Consider the following 12,005-nt stretch of genomic DNA (forward strand, 5'->3'; position numbering starts at 1 on the left):
TCTTAGAGTCTAGGCACATCAGGTCCTGGGCTTCTATCATTGCACCCCATAGATATATCTAATTACTCAAAGTAATGTGTTTTCTGCTGTTAATAAACTTGGTAAATGGGCTGAACTCATTGGCACATGCCTGTCATCCTAGCGGCTCAGGAGGCTGAGGCAGGAGGATTGCAAGTTCAAAGCCAGCCTCAGCAAAAAGAAGGTGCTAAGCAACTCAGTGAGACCCTGTCTCTAAATAAAATACAAAGTAGGGCTGGGGATGTGGCTCAGTGGTTGCGTGTCCCTGAGTTCAATCCCTGGTACCCCCCCCCCCCCAAAAAAAAAAAATAAAAACCCAAACTTGGTATTTGGGAAAATTCTGACTGTAGACATTTCTTTGTTAAAATAATCATATATAGTTCTGGCCCATGTGAACTCACTGAGGTAACATGACATGGTATTAGTGACCTTAGATCTGAGTGTTACCAACTGCAGTGTACCAGGCCAGGGTAATTTGGAAGTGATCCAATGCCAACTTCCCAACTTGATCCACACAGTGACTTGCTAAAACCTCAAGAGATACTCAAAAGATGTGCCTAAGACACACAGGAGAGAATAGAAATATGATTATAATTGATGGACAGGAAATACACTAGATCCAGAAGGGACCAATAACCAAGAAACTTCTTTTTTTTCTCTCTCTCTCTTTTCAAATTACCCTAGGGTTAATTCTCCTGATGTTTCTTATGATTTAACCCTGAAGGACAGCAGAAATAAGACAACCACTGTCAATTATGTACATGACACATTGTCCAACCATTATGGCTGGATGGCTCTGCTTTTGGATCAAGAGACCTACTCATTGCAATTTGAGAATCCTTGGATCAACAGATCTTTGCAGGTAACCCCAGGGATCCATTCATTGGTTGGTATATCTCATCCCCAATATGTGATTCTTGTGTTTCCTTCTGTGAAGTAATGAGTTGCAAATATTAGCATCATCTGATGCTGGAGAAGAAAACTAAAGCTGCATTTTTACTAGGTGAATATAACTTGAATATGAGATTTGGTTGGTTTGTTAACTTGAACATTTCAGAATCTGCTTAAATCCCATCTTAAATGCAGAACGGCTCTGCTTGAAAGATTTAATTTATTAAATCAATGAAAACAGCCTTGCAGCATTCTCTAGAACTGCATTTTTAAAAAATTTCAGGTTAAAAACCAAGCAGTTTTTATACCCCAATTTATAGCCAGAGAAAATGTTTCAAGGAGGCATTTGTACATTTCATACTGCCACCTTGTGGTCAAAAATCAACTTCTCAAGCAGAGGTCTCAGTCCACAGGCTGAGTTGGGCTGAAGGAGTCAAAGGTCTTGGGGAGCAAGAAGGAATAGCTACATGGAAAGTGTGTATATCTTGGAGAAAAAAAGTAATCCAGTGGATCCCTCAAGTCTCTTTTCTTCCTTTAACACATTTCTTTCTGTCTTCTACACATTTCCTCAGTCATAAGAGCCTATTTTAGGGAGAGAGAAGCTGCTTTAGGTGCACTATGGTTATGAGGAATTTAGAACAGAATCTCCCCATCCTTTCACCACTACCCTCAGCAAGTATCTTCACCTCTCTTTCCTTCGCTTGAGGTTCCTCTGGGAACATTCTGGGGAGTTTTCATAAAGTGAAAGTGGTGGGATATGGCTCTGGAGGTGGGCACCCCAGGTGTTATTCTAGCTCAGCTCTCTCCTGTTTTATGAAACAAAGCAAGTTACTGAACCTCTTCTTGCCTCAGTTTCTTCCACTGTAAAATGAGACAGTAAGAGTAGCAATCACAGAGGGTCTTTCAAGAACTGAATGACTCTAATGACTAGTGACTGAGGGTGCGGTGATTGCTCCCACACTGCTTGCTGTTACTGCTGCAAATGTGTGTCGCTCTGACATTGCCTGCCTCTTCAAGTTGTGAGAGAAAACTGGGAAGGGATTCTAGATGGGGCCCTGTCTCTTCTAGATGTTTGACCTGAGACAAGTCAATTCACTTGTCTGAGCCAGGGTTTTCTTCTTTGCTAACCGAGGTGGTTTAAACAAGATGAACTTGATGGCTTCTTTCAGTCCTCCTGTTCTATGATTTTGTAGCTATGAAATTTTGTTTGTAGTTTTGAACTTTTTATGGAATAGATTTAAGTAGGCCCAGTTCCCACAAGAAAAGGTTTTGTTTCTAAACTACTCCATCTGTGTTCTAAGCTCTTGGGTTTTTTTTTTTTTTTTTTTTACTTCAAGTATGAAGCAACATTTGACAACTTTGCTCCTGGCAATCACCTACTGCTGGTGCACACAGACTTGCCACCTCTGCCTGATATTCTTATAAGATGTGGGAGTCAGGTGGGTCAGTCTCTGCGGTCTCTGCCATCACCTGGGCGGGACCAAGGCTGTGACTGGTTCTTCAACAGAAAATCAAGGCAACTCACATATCTGGGTAAGTGTTCAACTGGGGGAGCATTTTGAGGGTATTGAATCAGAAACCACCATTGATTTTTGAATTCCAGACTTTTGTGCTATGATGTGAAGCACTGAAGGGAATAGCTATGTATAATTTATAATTGGATGAGTAGGCTCTGAAATCAGATTGCCTGGGTTTAAATCCCAGCTCCGAGACTTAATAAGTAGGAGACACTAAGCAAGTACTATTTCTAAGTCTGATCCTCCCAATACCTTCTTATTGTTCATTTTTCATAGGATCTCAATGTTAAGATCAGGATTGTCTACCTCTTTTGGCTTCCTGGAGTTTATGTCTCATTCTTTTTCCATCCTAATATGAGCACTGGTCACTCTGAGAACCCTGGTGTCCACTTGTACCAACCTCATCAACTCACTGTAAGACCCACTTCTTATATGGTCTGTAAGAAAGAGAATCTGACAAAATTTATCTCAAATGATGATTTTCTTGTAGATTGCTCTTAATAAGTCCTGGTCAAATTAAGGGTACCTTGTCCAGTATGGCATATCCCCTGCCACAAGCCAGACTTGGTCCTCAGTCCCTTGTCTTTCCCACCTGTGCCTACCCATGTCACATCAGGGTCTGATGTACAGTTCAGCCCTGGGACTCTTCAGTTTTAATTGCACCAGAGAGGATAGTCTGGTGCGTTCTCAGTTTTCAGTTTCTTGCCAATTGGACTCTCATGTTTTCTTTATACTGAATTTTACCATTTACATTTTATTTCTAATTTAATCCATCCATAAATATAACCTAAAATTATTAAAACTCAGGATGGACAGAGATTGCTGACAGCGTTTTACCACTGGAGCCAAATACAGTCATTAAGTAAGAGCAAATAGTTGCCATTAACTTTATAACTATTTACTTGCTATGCACTCTTGAAAAAAAATCAATTTTAATTGCTCTCTTTCTATTACTTAGCACACTTCTGAAGAGGCTGTCTTTTCCATTGGTCAGGTTTTGTTCATGAACTGCAAGCTAATTTGAATACTCACTTAAGCCAAACGTTTATGACACAAAGGAAAACCAATCAAATGATGCAGCCACAGATTTTCTCCCCCTTTGATAGCATTATTAATTGAATTAAAGCAAGTCATGCCGTCACACTTTATGTTCACTTCTTTGGTATAAATGCAGATCTGTCTAAGTATCTTTACCTGTGTGCATATGTACTTACACATAGATGTATACTTTTGTGTGTGCTTACATATGACATAGGTGACTATTTTAATATAGTTCATTAGGTAGTCTTTATTAATTTAAGAAATATTTGTATCAAAATGTCCTAAAATCTCTACCTTTACTTATGTTTTGAGTAAGGAACAGGGAGTCACAGAAGGTTGGTTGAGAGTGTCTTAAACCTGGAGACCCTTGCTCCCTGAAGAGGATTCCCAGTAATAGCTTCATGGTCAGTGGTACCACCCTCAGCGGCACAAGTGAATGATACAGCCACTTCTCTTCTCAACTAGGGGCTGGCCCACTAAGGATCGAGGATTCCAGAGGAACTGAGGCTTGCACCACTCCTCCATGGAGGTTCCCCTGCAGCTGCATTGGGTTATGTAGATTTGGTTGTAATTTTTGTATATCCTCTGCATAAATTTACAACATTGGTAGGGAGGTGGTGTTAAGGTACCATGATTTCTGCAGAACTGTCAGCATTTCCCAGTGCCATGTGGCAGTGAGGTAGTTATTGTAGATAGTATCCCAACAAAGCCCCAGGAAATAGAGTCCCAGTCCTTGGGCCACACATTTGATATATTGATTAGATTACTACTTTCACCTAATTGTCTTTTCCAGACTCTATAACTCTAAAATTTGGACTGAGATAATTTACATGAAATACACTTAATCAAAGAAAAGACCTTAGGCCAAGACATCGATGTCTACATGGGCAGGTGCTAGAATGGAAACGCATGGGAGGAATGGTACCCACAGAAGTTTCATTTCATTGTAGGGAGCTCCTCCACCTCTTTCTCTGCTGTTTTTTCCCGGGTTCTGGGTCAGGTTTCTGGGGGTGCTGCTCCTCTCTGTGCTGTTATTTCATTCCTAGTGCTACTTCACTGATGGCTGTGTTTCATTGACTTTCTAAGTGAACCCTCTTTGTATTGTTTGCTTGCAACCTCAGCACATGCCTCAGGACAGGAAGTTTTTACAAAGTCACAATTATCTATGTTTTCCCTATTGGGCTGCTTCACATGTGATTAATCTTAGACTCAGCTGAGAATGGAAAAGATCCGAACCCAGGCATTCTAGCTCCTGGCTATGGATCCCTCCACTAGAGTGTGCTGCCCACTAAATAATCATTGATCACTGACCAAAGAGGATGGGGGGTGGTGCGTGCTAGGCAGGGTTATAGATGAAAACTTCTCATTGATCCTCAGTAACAAAGAAAAAAGTGCTGCATGTATGTTTGACTCTTGTATTTCTCTTTTCCACCAAGTCAAGTTTTGTCTTTGTTCAGCCAACATCCTTATGGAGTGCTGGGTTTTTCAAAAGTTCATGGCCAGTACTTGGGGCTTACAGTTTTAATCAGTGACTGACTGGCTGTTCTATGTAGGGCATGGCATTATAATTGTTCCATGCCTTTACTAGCTTCATTTATACCACAAGGTTAAGAGTATTTACTTGTCTTGAAAATGTGGTATTAAATGCTCAAATATATTAGAGTATGATAAGCATGCCATATTACTTTACTAAAATTTTTTCTCAAGAGATTAGTAGGTTTTTTTCTTTTTCCCCAGAAAATTACCAACATTGTGCATCTTGATTTTAGTGTGCATTTGATCAGTTCTTTTTCTTCTCTTTCTTTCTTGTTTTGGTACTGGGGATTGAACTCAGGGACACTTGACCACTGAGCCACATCCCCAACCCTATTTTGTGTTTTATTTAGAGACAACGTCTCATTGAGTCTTTTTCTTTTTCTTTTCTTTTATTTCTTTTTTTTTAAACTAGGTTTTGTAAAAGAGTTGAGGTCCATGATCATATGACATTAATGGTATATTGTTTCCATGACTGAACTTGAATGCCACTTAAGCAATTGTTATCTGTAGAATAAGATAACTTTATTCATTTGAAAAAATATCTCTTAAGGTGTTTGGTTCAGGTTGCCTTTCCAAAGCTACTAAACATTTTGCTCGAAGAGCTTCTTACAAGAGGCCACAAGTTTAAGAGTTTGTGGGCTATGGTTGCATTAGGAAGCAGCAGGAGCAACATTGGATGTGATAAACTGTTAAGAATGACTCTTCCCGATACTACTTGTCTGCCATGCTTGGAAATGAGTGTGACTGTAGAAAAGTGTTCTTTTCTCATTGACAAAGTTGGGAGTCAAATCCAGCAAGCCTGTTTCTCCCTCCACGCAGTTTCCGCAGTTTCCCTTACTGGCAGCTCATGCCTCTGCCTCACAGAACCAGTTCCCACTGCCTCTTTCCCTGCTGTTTTTTCCAGGGATGTTTCAGTTCATGGTGAACTATTTTTATTTTTTAGTTACATTAACGCTATGAAATAATTAGTCAGCTAATTAATCTGGTTTACAAGCTTTGTAGGATTCTTCAGCTGTCAGTCAGGCCCAGGCCTGAGGCCTCCCTCTAGTCTCAGCTCTCTTGCTCATGTGATTCCTGTTGCCATGGCTACTAGCTACATCTGCTGACACCCCACTCTCTATTTATTGCTTAATTAAGAATTTCACGCTCAGCCCTTATCTGCCTCTAAGAACAAGCGCACACTGTTAAGAAATTCCAAATTTAGGCCCAGACACAAGGAAAGCCTTTCTTATGGGCTTGGCTGTATGGAGCCTCTCTAACGATCCTCTTGGCATCCCAGCCGCCACCCTTCAATCAAAAATCATTAAATGGGGCAGAGATAATGAGCATGTAGCATATCAAAAGAAGGATGTTTGCTTGGTCCAAAGGAGGAAAAGCTGCTAGGCCCCATGCTCAGCTCCACTTCAAAGGGAGATGAGACCCCCTCATCACTGGGGCCTGATAAAGCCTCATTTGTTCTGGGCTTGACTTATGCAAAAGGTCTGGTATGTCAGAGTCCCATCTCACAGACGTGAGCTCCCCCCCACCTCTTGCTTCCACCTCCACCAGCCCCCTCCCTAGCCTTCCCCACACTCGTGTGTCAGCACTTAGGCAGCTGGGTCCCCCAAAGCATCAGGCGGAGCGTATAATCACTGACTCTCCACTCACAATGGACACTTGTAGGGGGGTGACCAGGAGGAGGTCTTCATCACAATAGAAGCACAATTATTGCAGCTGCTGGGGAGGGCTGTGCTTCTTCCTGTAGAAATATAATAGGACTTGCCCAAAACAGGAGGTGAAGGTTGCGGGGTAGGGATGGGGGTGGAGAGGGGTGGAGAAACAATCTTGAGTTGATTATTCATATTCTGACTCTTGGAAGCCCGATGTGGAGCCAGTGGGGTTCCAGCAGCTGCTCGTACCCAGCCCTCTTCTAATAATTGTACATTCTGTCAGGGGTCAACTTACTTTTGACCCTCTCCTTTTATATTGGTAAAAGGCTCTTTAGGGCAAACTGTTGGGTTGTGGCAGGGTGCATTAAATACTCAGAGCCCCTTCCCTTGGCTTTATCCCCCACCCAACCAGCAGCCGGTGATAAATTCATATCAGATGCTGCACCATTCACGGTTGCCCTCCTGAGTTCACACAGCCCCCACTCAGGCAGCAGAGATGCGGAGGAAGCTGGGATATTGTGTGAAGCAGCAGCTGAACAGGTCCGCCTGGGAGGCTCCAGAGGCTCCTGCTGCACTACCTTCTTCTGATCTGACTGAAAAAAGCCCTCTCTTGGCAGGCTGGCCAACCCACGTGTCCAAATGTCCCCCTCACCAAGATAAAGGCTGGCTGTGTGTCCAGGAGCCAGGGCTGTGCTCTACAGGGTGAGAGCACCGTGGACAGGAGGACAGATGGATTTCATTGTCTGTACCAAGTTGCTTTGAAGAGCTCAAGTCACATCACACAGAGGGATCAGAAAATGTGCTGCTAACTTGGGGGATCTGAAATTAAAGAAGCTTTCCTGAGTTGGAAGCCAGGCTCAGGATCCTGGCTGTTGTTCAGGTTTTCTGTTCTCAAAGCAGTGTGGGCGCTGGCTGATGCCCGGACTCATCTCTTCTTCAGGGCGGCTGGAAGACCCCGTGTGATTCCTTGAGAAGGAATTCTGTTAGGATCTGAGGAGGAGACGGGAGTCCACTGGCTCCCCTGACCTCTTGGGAGGATTTTGTAGGCAGAGCGGAATCATAATCTTTTGCAACTCTGCAGCCATTCCCATGCTGAAGCCCTCTAAGGCAATCTATAGCATTCTAGTTAATAAATTAATTTACATTCTTATAGAAAACTCATTCCCCAAAGATCCCCAAGGACCTTTACCAGTAATGTAGAGGATTGACTTGAGGGAAATGTACTAACCTTTGCAGCAAAAATATAGATAATGGAATAGGAGGTGGGGATGTGAAAAGGGATTTTTTGCCTCTTGGTTAGAAGCAACTTCTCCAAAAGGAAAAGATGTGGGGGAGGGGAGAAAAGAAGGAAGGAAGTGGGGGTAGGGAAGAGAGACAGACTGAGGGAGGGAAACTTAGAAGTCTTAGAATTTAATGGACTTTTTAGTAATCTTTCAGGTTAGGGAACTAAGTCTCTGCAGTACTAAATGACTAACTTTTATTCACACAGCTTATAGGTGGTGCAACCAGTATTCAAACTCAGGTGTTTTAACTCTGGGAACATTGCTTTTACTATGATGTTACTTAAAAAAAAAAAAAAAAACCAACCAAACAAACAAAAAACTATGCTTATGTAACTACCCTTGTAAGCCACACCTTTTTTCCATTTACAAGAAAACTCTGTACTTACTAGCTAACATTCTGCTTCCTAGACTAGATATATAAGCACCATTGTTATACTTCTGTTACATTCTTTTGCCTCCTATACTACCATATATTTAATAAATATTTCCAAAAACCAATTCATAACTGCCTTATTTTTAAAACCTAACTTCTTATTCATATAAGCATGGATTTTAGTTCTTTTTTCTAAATACCTTAAAATTCATAGCCACTAAAACAAAACTTTTTATGCCATCAAGATGGTCACTACATGTTGTATATTTGGGGAATATAATGTGGTGGTCTGCAAGGTTTTGGTTGAGTTCGTAAAAGATGGCTATATAAGGACCTTTTCTATCAGGGTCTTTCTCTTCACTTGTTAAGCACACCTGCTTCTGTGAACGTGCCATGTGTTGAGAGTATGGTACAAAGAGAAGTTGCACAATGCCGTAAATCGGCATTTTTAAAATTTATCTTAAGGGCAAGCAGGCAGAATGCTTGTTCCTAGGTCCCTCCCTGAAGTTTGTGGTTCTGTAGGTCTGCAGGAAACTCAAGATGTCATGAATGCCTCCACATAAGTGTGGTAAATATCCCTCTGAGTCAGTGCCACAATTGCTATTGTTCTCTGAGTTAATTAAGAAGGTTTAATTGAGCTAGCTCTCAGGACCATGGGTAATTCAGATATATCTGTCGGCGTCTTGATCAAATTCTTTTACACGTAAAAACTTACACTCTTTCATGAGTGAATGCTATTGGGGTTAATAGAAGACTCTAAGGTGATCACAGGATTGTCATATTGTATTTCCACGAAGGTCTTTAAAGGACCATGTGTTATGAGGGCCAAGGTGACTTTCATGGTTGTCTCTGTGAAGCTGAATTCATAACAGGAATGTTGGTCCTATGAATCAAGCTGCCCATGAACCAACTGACAAGCAAGCATTTTTTGCCGCTAAATAAAAATGGTCTCCTTCTGGGGAATGAGTTCAAGTACACCCAGCAGGACAAGACAAACAGCAGGAGAATGCAGGTATGTGAGGCAGTTTTGAGGAGAAGAGGTGGAGATAGCAGACATGGCAAGCTAAGATGAGAGAGGACTAGATCCAACAGCTATGTCAAGAAATCAAAGCTGGGTTCTGGGTCAACTGCAAACAGAAGCAGAAAGTGAAGCCATGAGCCAGGGTGGGATACAGTTTGTAGACATCAACTGCAGTTTGCTATTCTACGTTCTTTTCATTGTGTGGTCAGTGGCTGACTTATTGGATTAACGTGGACTCAATGACGAGTTCTAAAAGGTGAATAAACTATAGTGTCAAAGTGAGACCTGGGATATGAATGGAGTCAAATAGGGAAGAAGTCCATGGCTTACCTAAGATGCCACATGCATTTTCCTTTTTAAATAGGTACTATTTCTCCCTCCAAAATTTCAAAAGAGAATGAGACCTGTTAGGGAAGAATTATGTATTTTCTTCCCTAGCACTCTAGAGGGGACAAAATTTACCAGATATAGCACCTCACCCTGTAGGCATTTGCTTGGCATCTACTTGGGTAACTCCCCTTCCTCTTACCAGGTGCCATTTCTTGGCACATTTTTCTCCTCCTCATACATGGTTGTGTTTATAGCTAGCTTAGATCATATAGAACTCATCAGAAGAATATGGCAATTATTGAGTCAAATGCTTTTCTTCTTTTGGAGGTCCAGTTCTTAAAATCTAGGATCAACTCCATGGGGCTTCATTTACAAACAAGGAAGATTAACCATTCTCATATTACAAATGTAAAATCAGAAATTTGAAGCACCCAGAAAGCATGCCTACAATGGCACGGCTTGTGGAAGGCTTGGGAAAACTCTTCCCAAGTCCATACCTTTATTCTTAAATGACTTTCATTCCTCTTTGTACTTATTCAAATCGGAAATGATACTTCACATTTACAGTCTTTTAGAGTCAAAACACTTAGCAAACTAGCAGATCTCGTTAAGTTGCTTACAACTCTGTAATAGTGCAGCTCATAATGATTAGGTGCAGCTGTAAAAAGAGCAGAAAAAAAGTAAAAGCATATTTCTTGAGCCTTGTTAACTGGTGCCTAGCATAATGTGCATGCCGTAATGGTAGTGTTGATAATAGTTAATGTTTATTGTTCACTATGTGCCAGGCCCTGTACTAAGCGTGTTCCATAGAATATCTCACTTTTTTTTTCTTTTAATCAACAACCCTAGAAAGTAAATAGTATGATTTTCTCATTTTCTGATGAATTGTGTGAGGTTCACAAATGGTAGCTAACTTGTCATTTGTCCTTTTCCAGGAAGGGGAAGAGCCAATCTTCAAATCTAGCCTAGGGACCCTTCCACATTTTCCCCACCACTCTCCCTTGTCACTCATGACTTGGAAATGGTGTTTGGGAAGATTTCCTCTTGCAACCTGTGTTCACAGGTTCAGAACCAGCCCCAGAGGCACATAGAGAGCAGTGGTATGAAAAGTCAGACTCTGCCAAGCTTTCCTACTTTTGATAATGTTTCTGTCTTTTTTGATACTGAAACTGCTTCATGGCCTTCTGACACTTAACTTTAAAGGATGACTAATAGATTTTTAATATGCCTTTTAGCTTTTCAATGTCTGTTTGGAGAAGGGTTACTCCTAGAGGTGATGGGGCATTTGTGCATATGTAGAGACAAGAAAATCACTGACCACTCAGTGCAGGAGCTATCCACAGGGCGCAGTGACAGCTCCACATTTGTCACACACTGCACCAGGAAGCCTCTGTTTACCAAGAACAGTACCTGGGTACAGGCATAAGGGAACAGAGGACAAATGGAGCAGCCTCTGATGGATGTTAGATGGGTGGAGGATGTGCTTCCTCAGTCCCAGAAGTCAGTGCAATTAGACCTGCAGCTCAAGGATGCTTGCCGCATCCCTTCTCACTCAAAGGATTTTGGATACATTGGTTCTTTTACCTCTATTTTATTTTTTTTTTTCATCTATGTGATGGGAAAAAAAAAGCTGTGAATCTATCTTTCCCCCAACTATTCTCTTATAGGTATAATTTTACTTACTTTAGGTTGAATAAATCATTATAAAAACTTGTTAGTATTTCCCTTACCTCTGGCTCTGTCGTAAAGAAGAGGGTACTGAAATCTATGCTGCTTAGAAACCATTAAACAAGAGTGATTTTTTATTACAACTTTAAATGAACTGATTTCTCTTTCCAAATGTTTCCTGGACTTCTTTTTAATTTCCCTTCCTTAAGAGTTTGATTCTGTGGCAACATTTAATCCCTCCTCTTGAAGAAAGGCATTCCATTGTTACTGTCTTTGCATGTTTTCCAATGATGCCATCTTGTCTATTATTGTCTTTTCCTTTTCTGAGTACTGGATACTCAGAGTAGAGCCTTATAAACTTGAGATTTCTAAATTGGCCCATGAATATGAAGTCTCTACTTTTCCAGAACTATCTAGGGTCATAATATACATAAGAAAAAAATCCCTCTCTTGAATATTTGGAGCCAGTGGGTTTAGCTCAGAGGAAGCACCTGCCAAGCATGTATAAGACCCTGGGTTTGTTTCCCAGCACCACAAAATGAAACAAAATGTGGAGACAAAGCTAATTGCTGATGCAATACTAAATGAACTATTGCTAATCAATAACTAGGAATTTAGTTGAGAACAAATTTGGGATAAATGTCATAGTATAGAATTGGAAGGGCTTTTCAACTTTTA

At 41.2% G+C, this 12,005-nt stretch overlaps 1 protein-coding gene across 1 annotated transcript in view; it reads left to right on the forward strand.

The window, feature by feature from the left end:
* The window catches only part of Pkhd1 (PKHD1 ciliary IPT domain containing fibrocystin/polyductin), a 426,978-nt gene that overhangs the window by 207,489 nt on the left and 207,484 nt on the right, over positions 1-12,005 (forward strand). The window contains exons 48-49 of the mRNA XM_026400889.2: positions 703-880; positions 2,247-2,442. Of these exons, the coding sequence (XP_026256674.2) occupies positions 703-880; positions 2,247-2,442 (374 nt within the window). The remainder of the gene's footprint in view (positions 1-702; positions 881-2,246; positions 2,443-12,005) is intronic.

This window comes from Urocitellus parryii, chromosome 8 (genome assembly GCF_045843805.1).
Source record: "Urocitellus parryii isolate mUroPar1 chromosome 8, mUroPar1.hap1, whole genome shotgun sequence".
Lineage (NCBI taxonomy): Eukaryota > Metazoa > Chordata > Mammalia > Rodentia > Sciuridae > Urocitellus > Urocitellus parryii.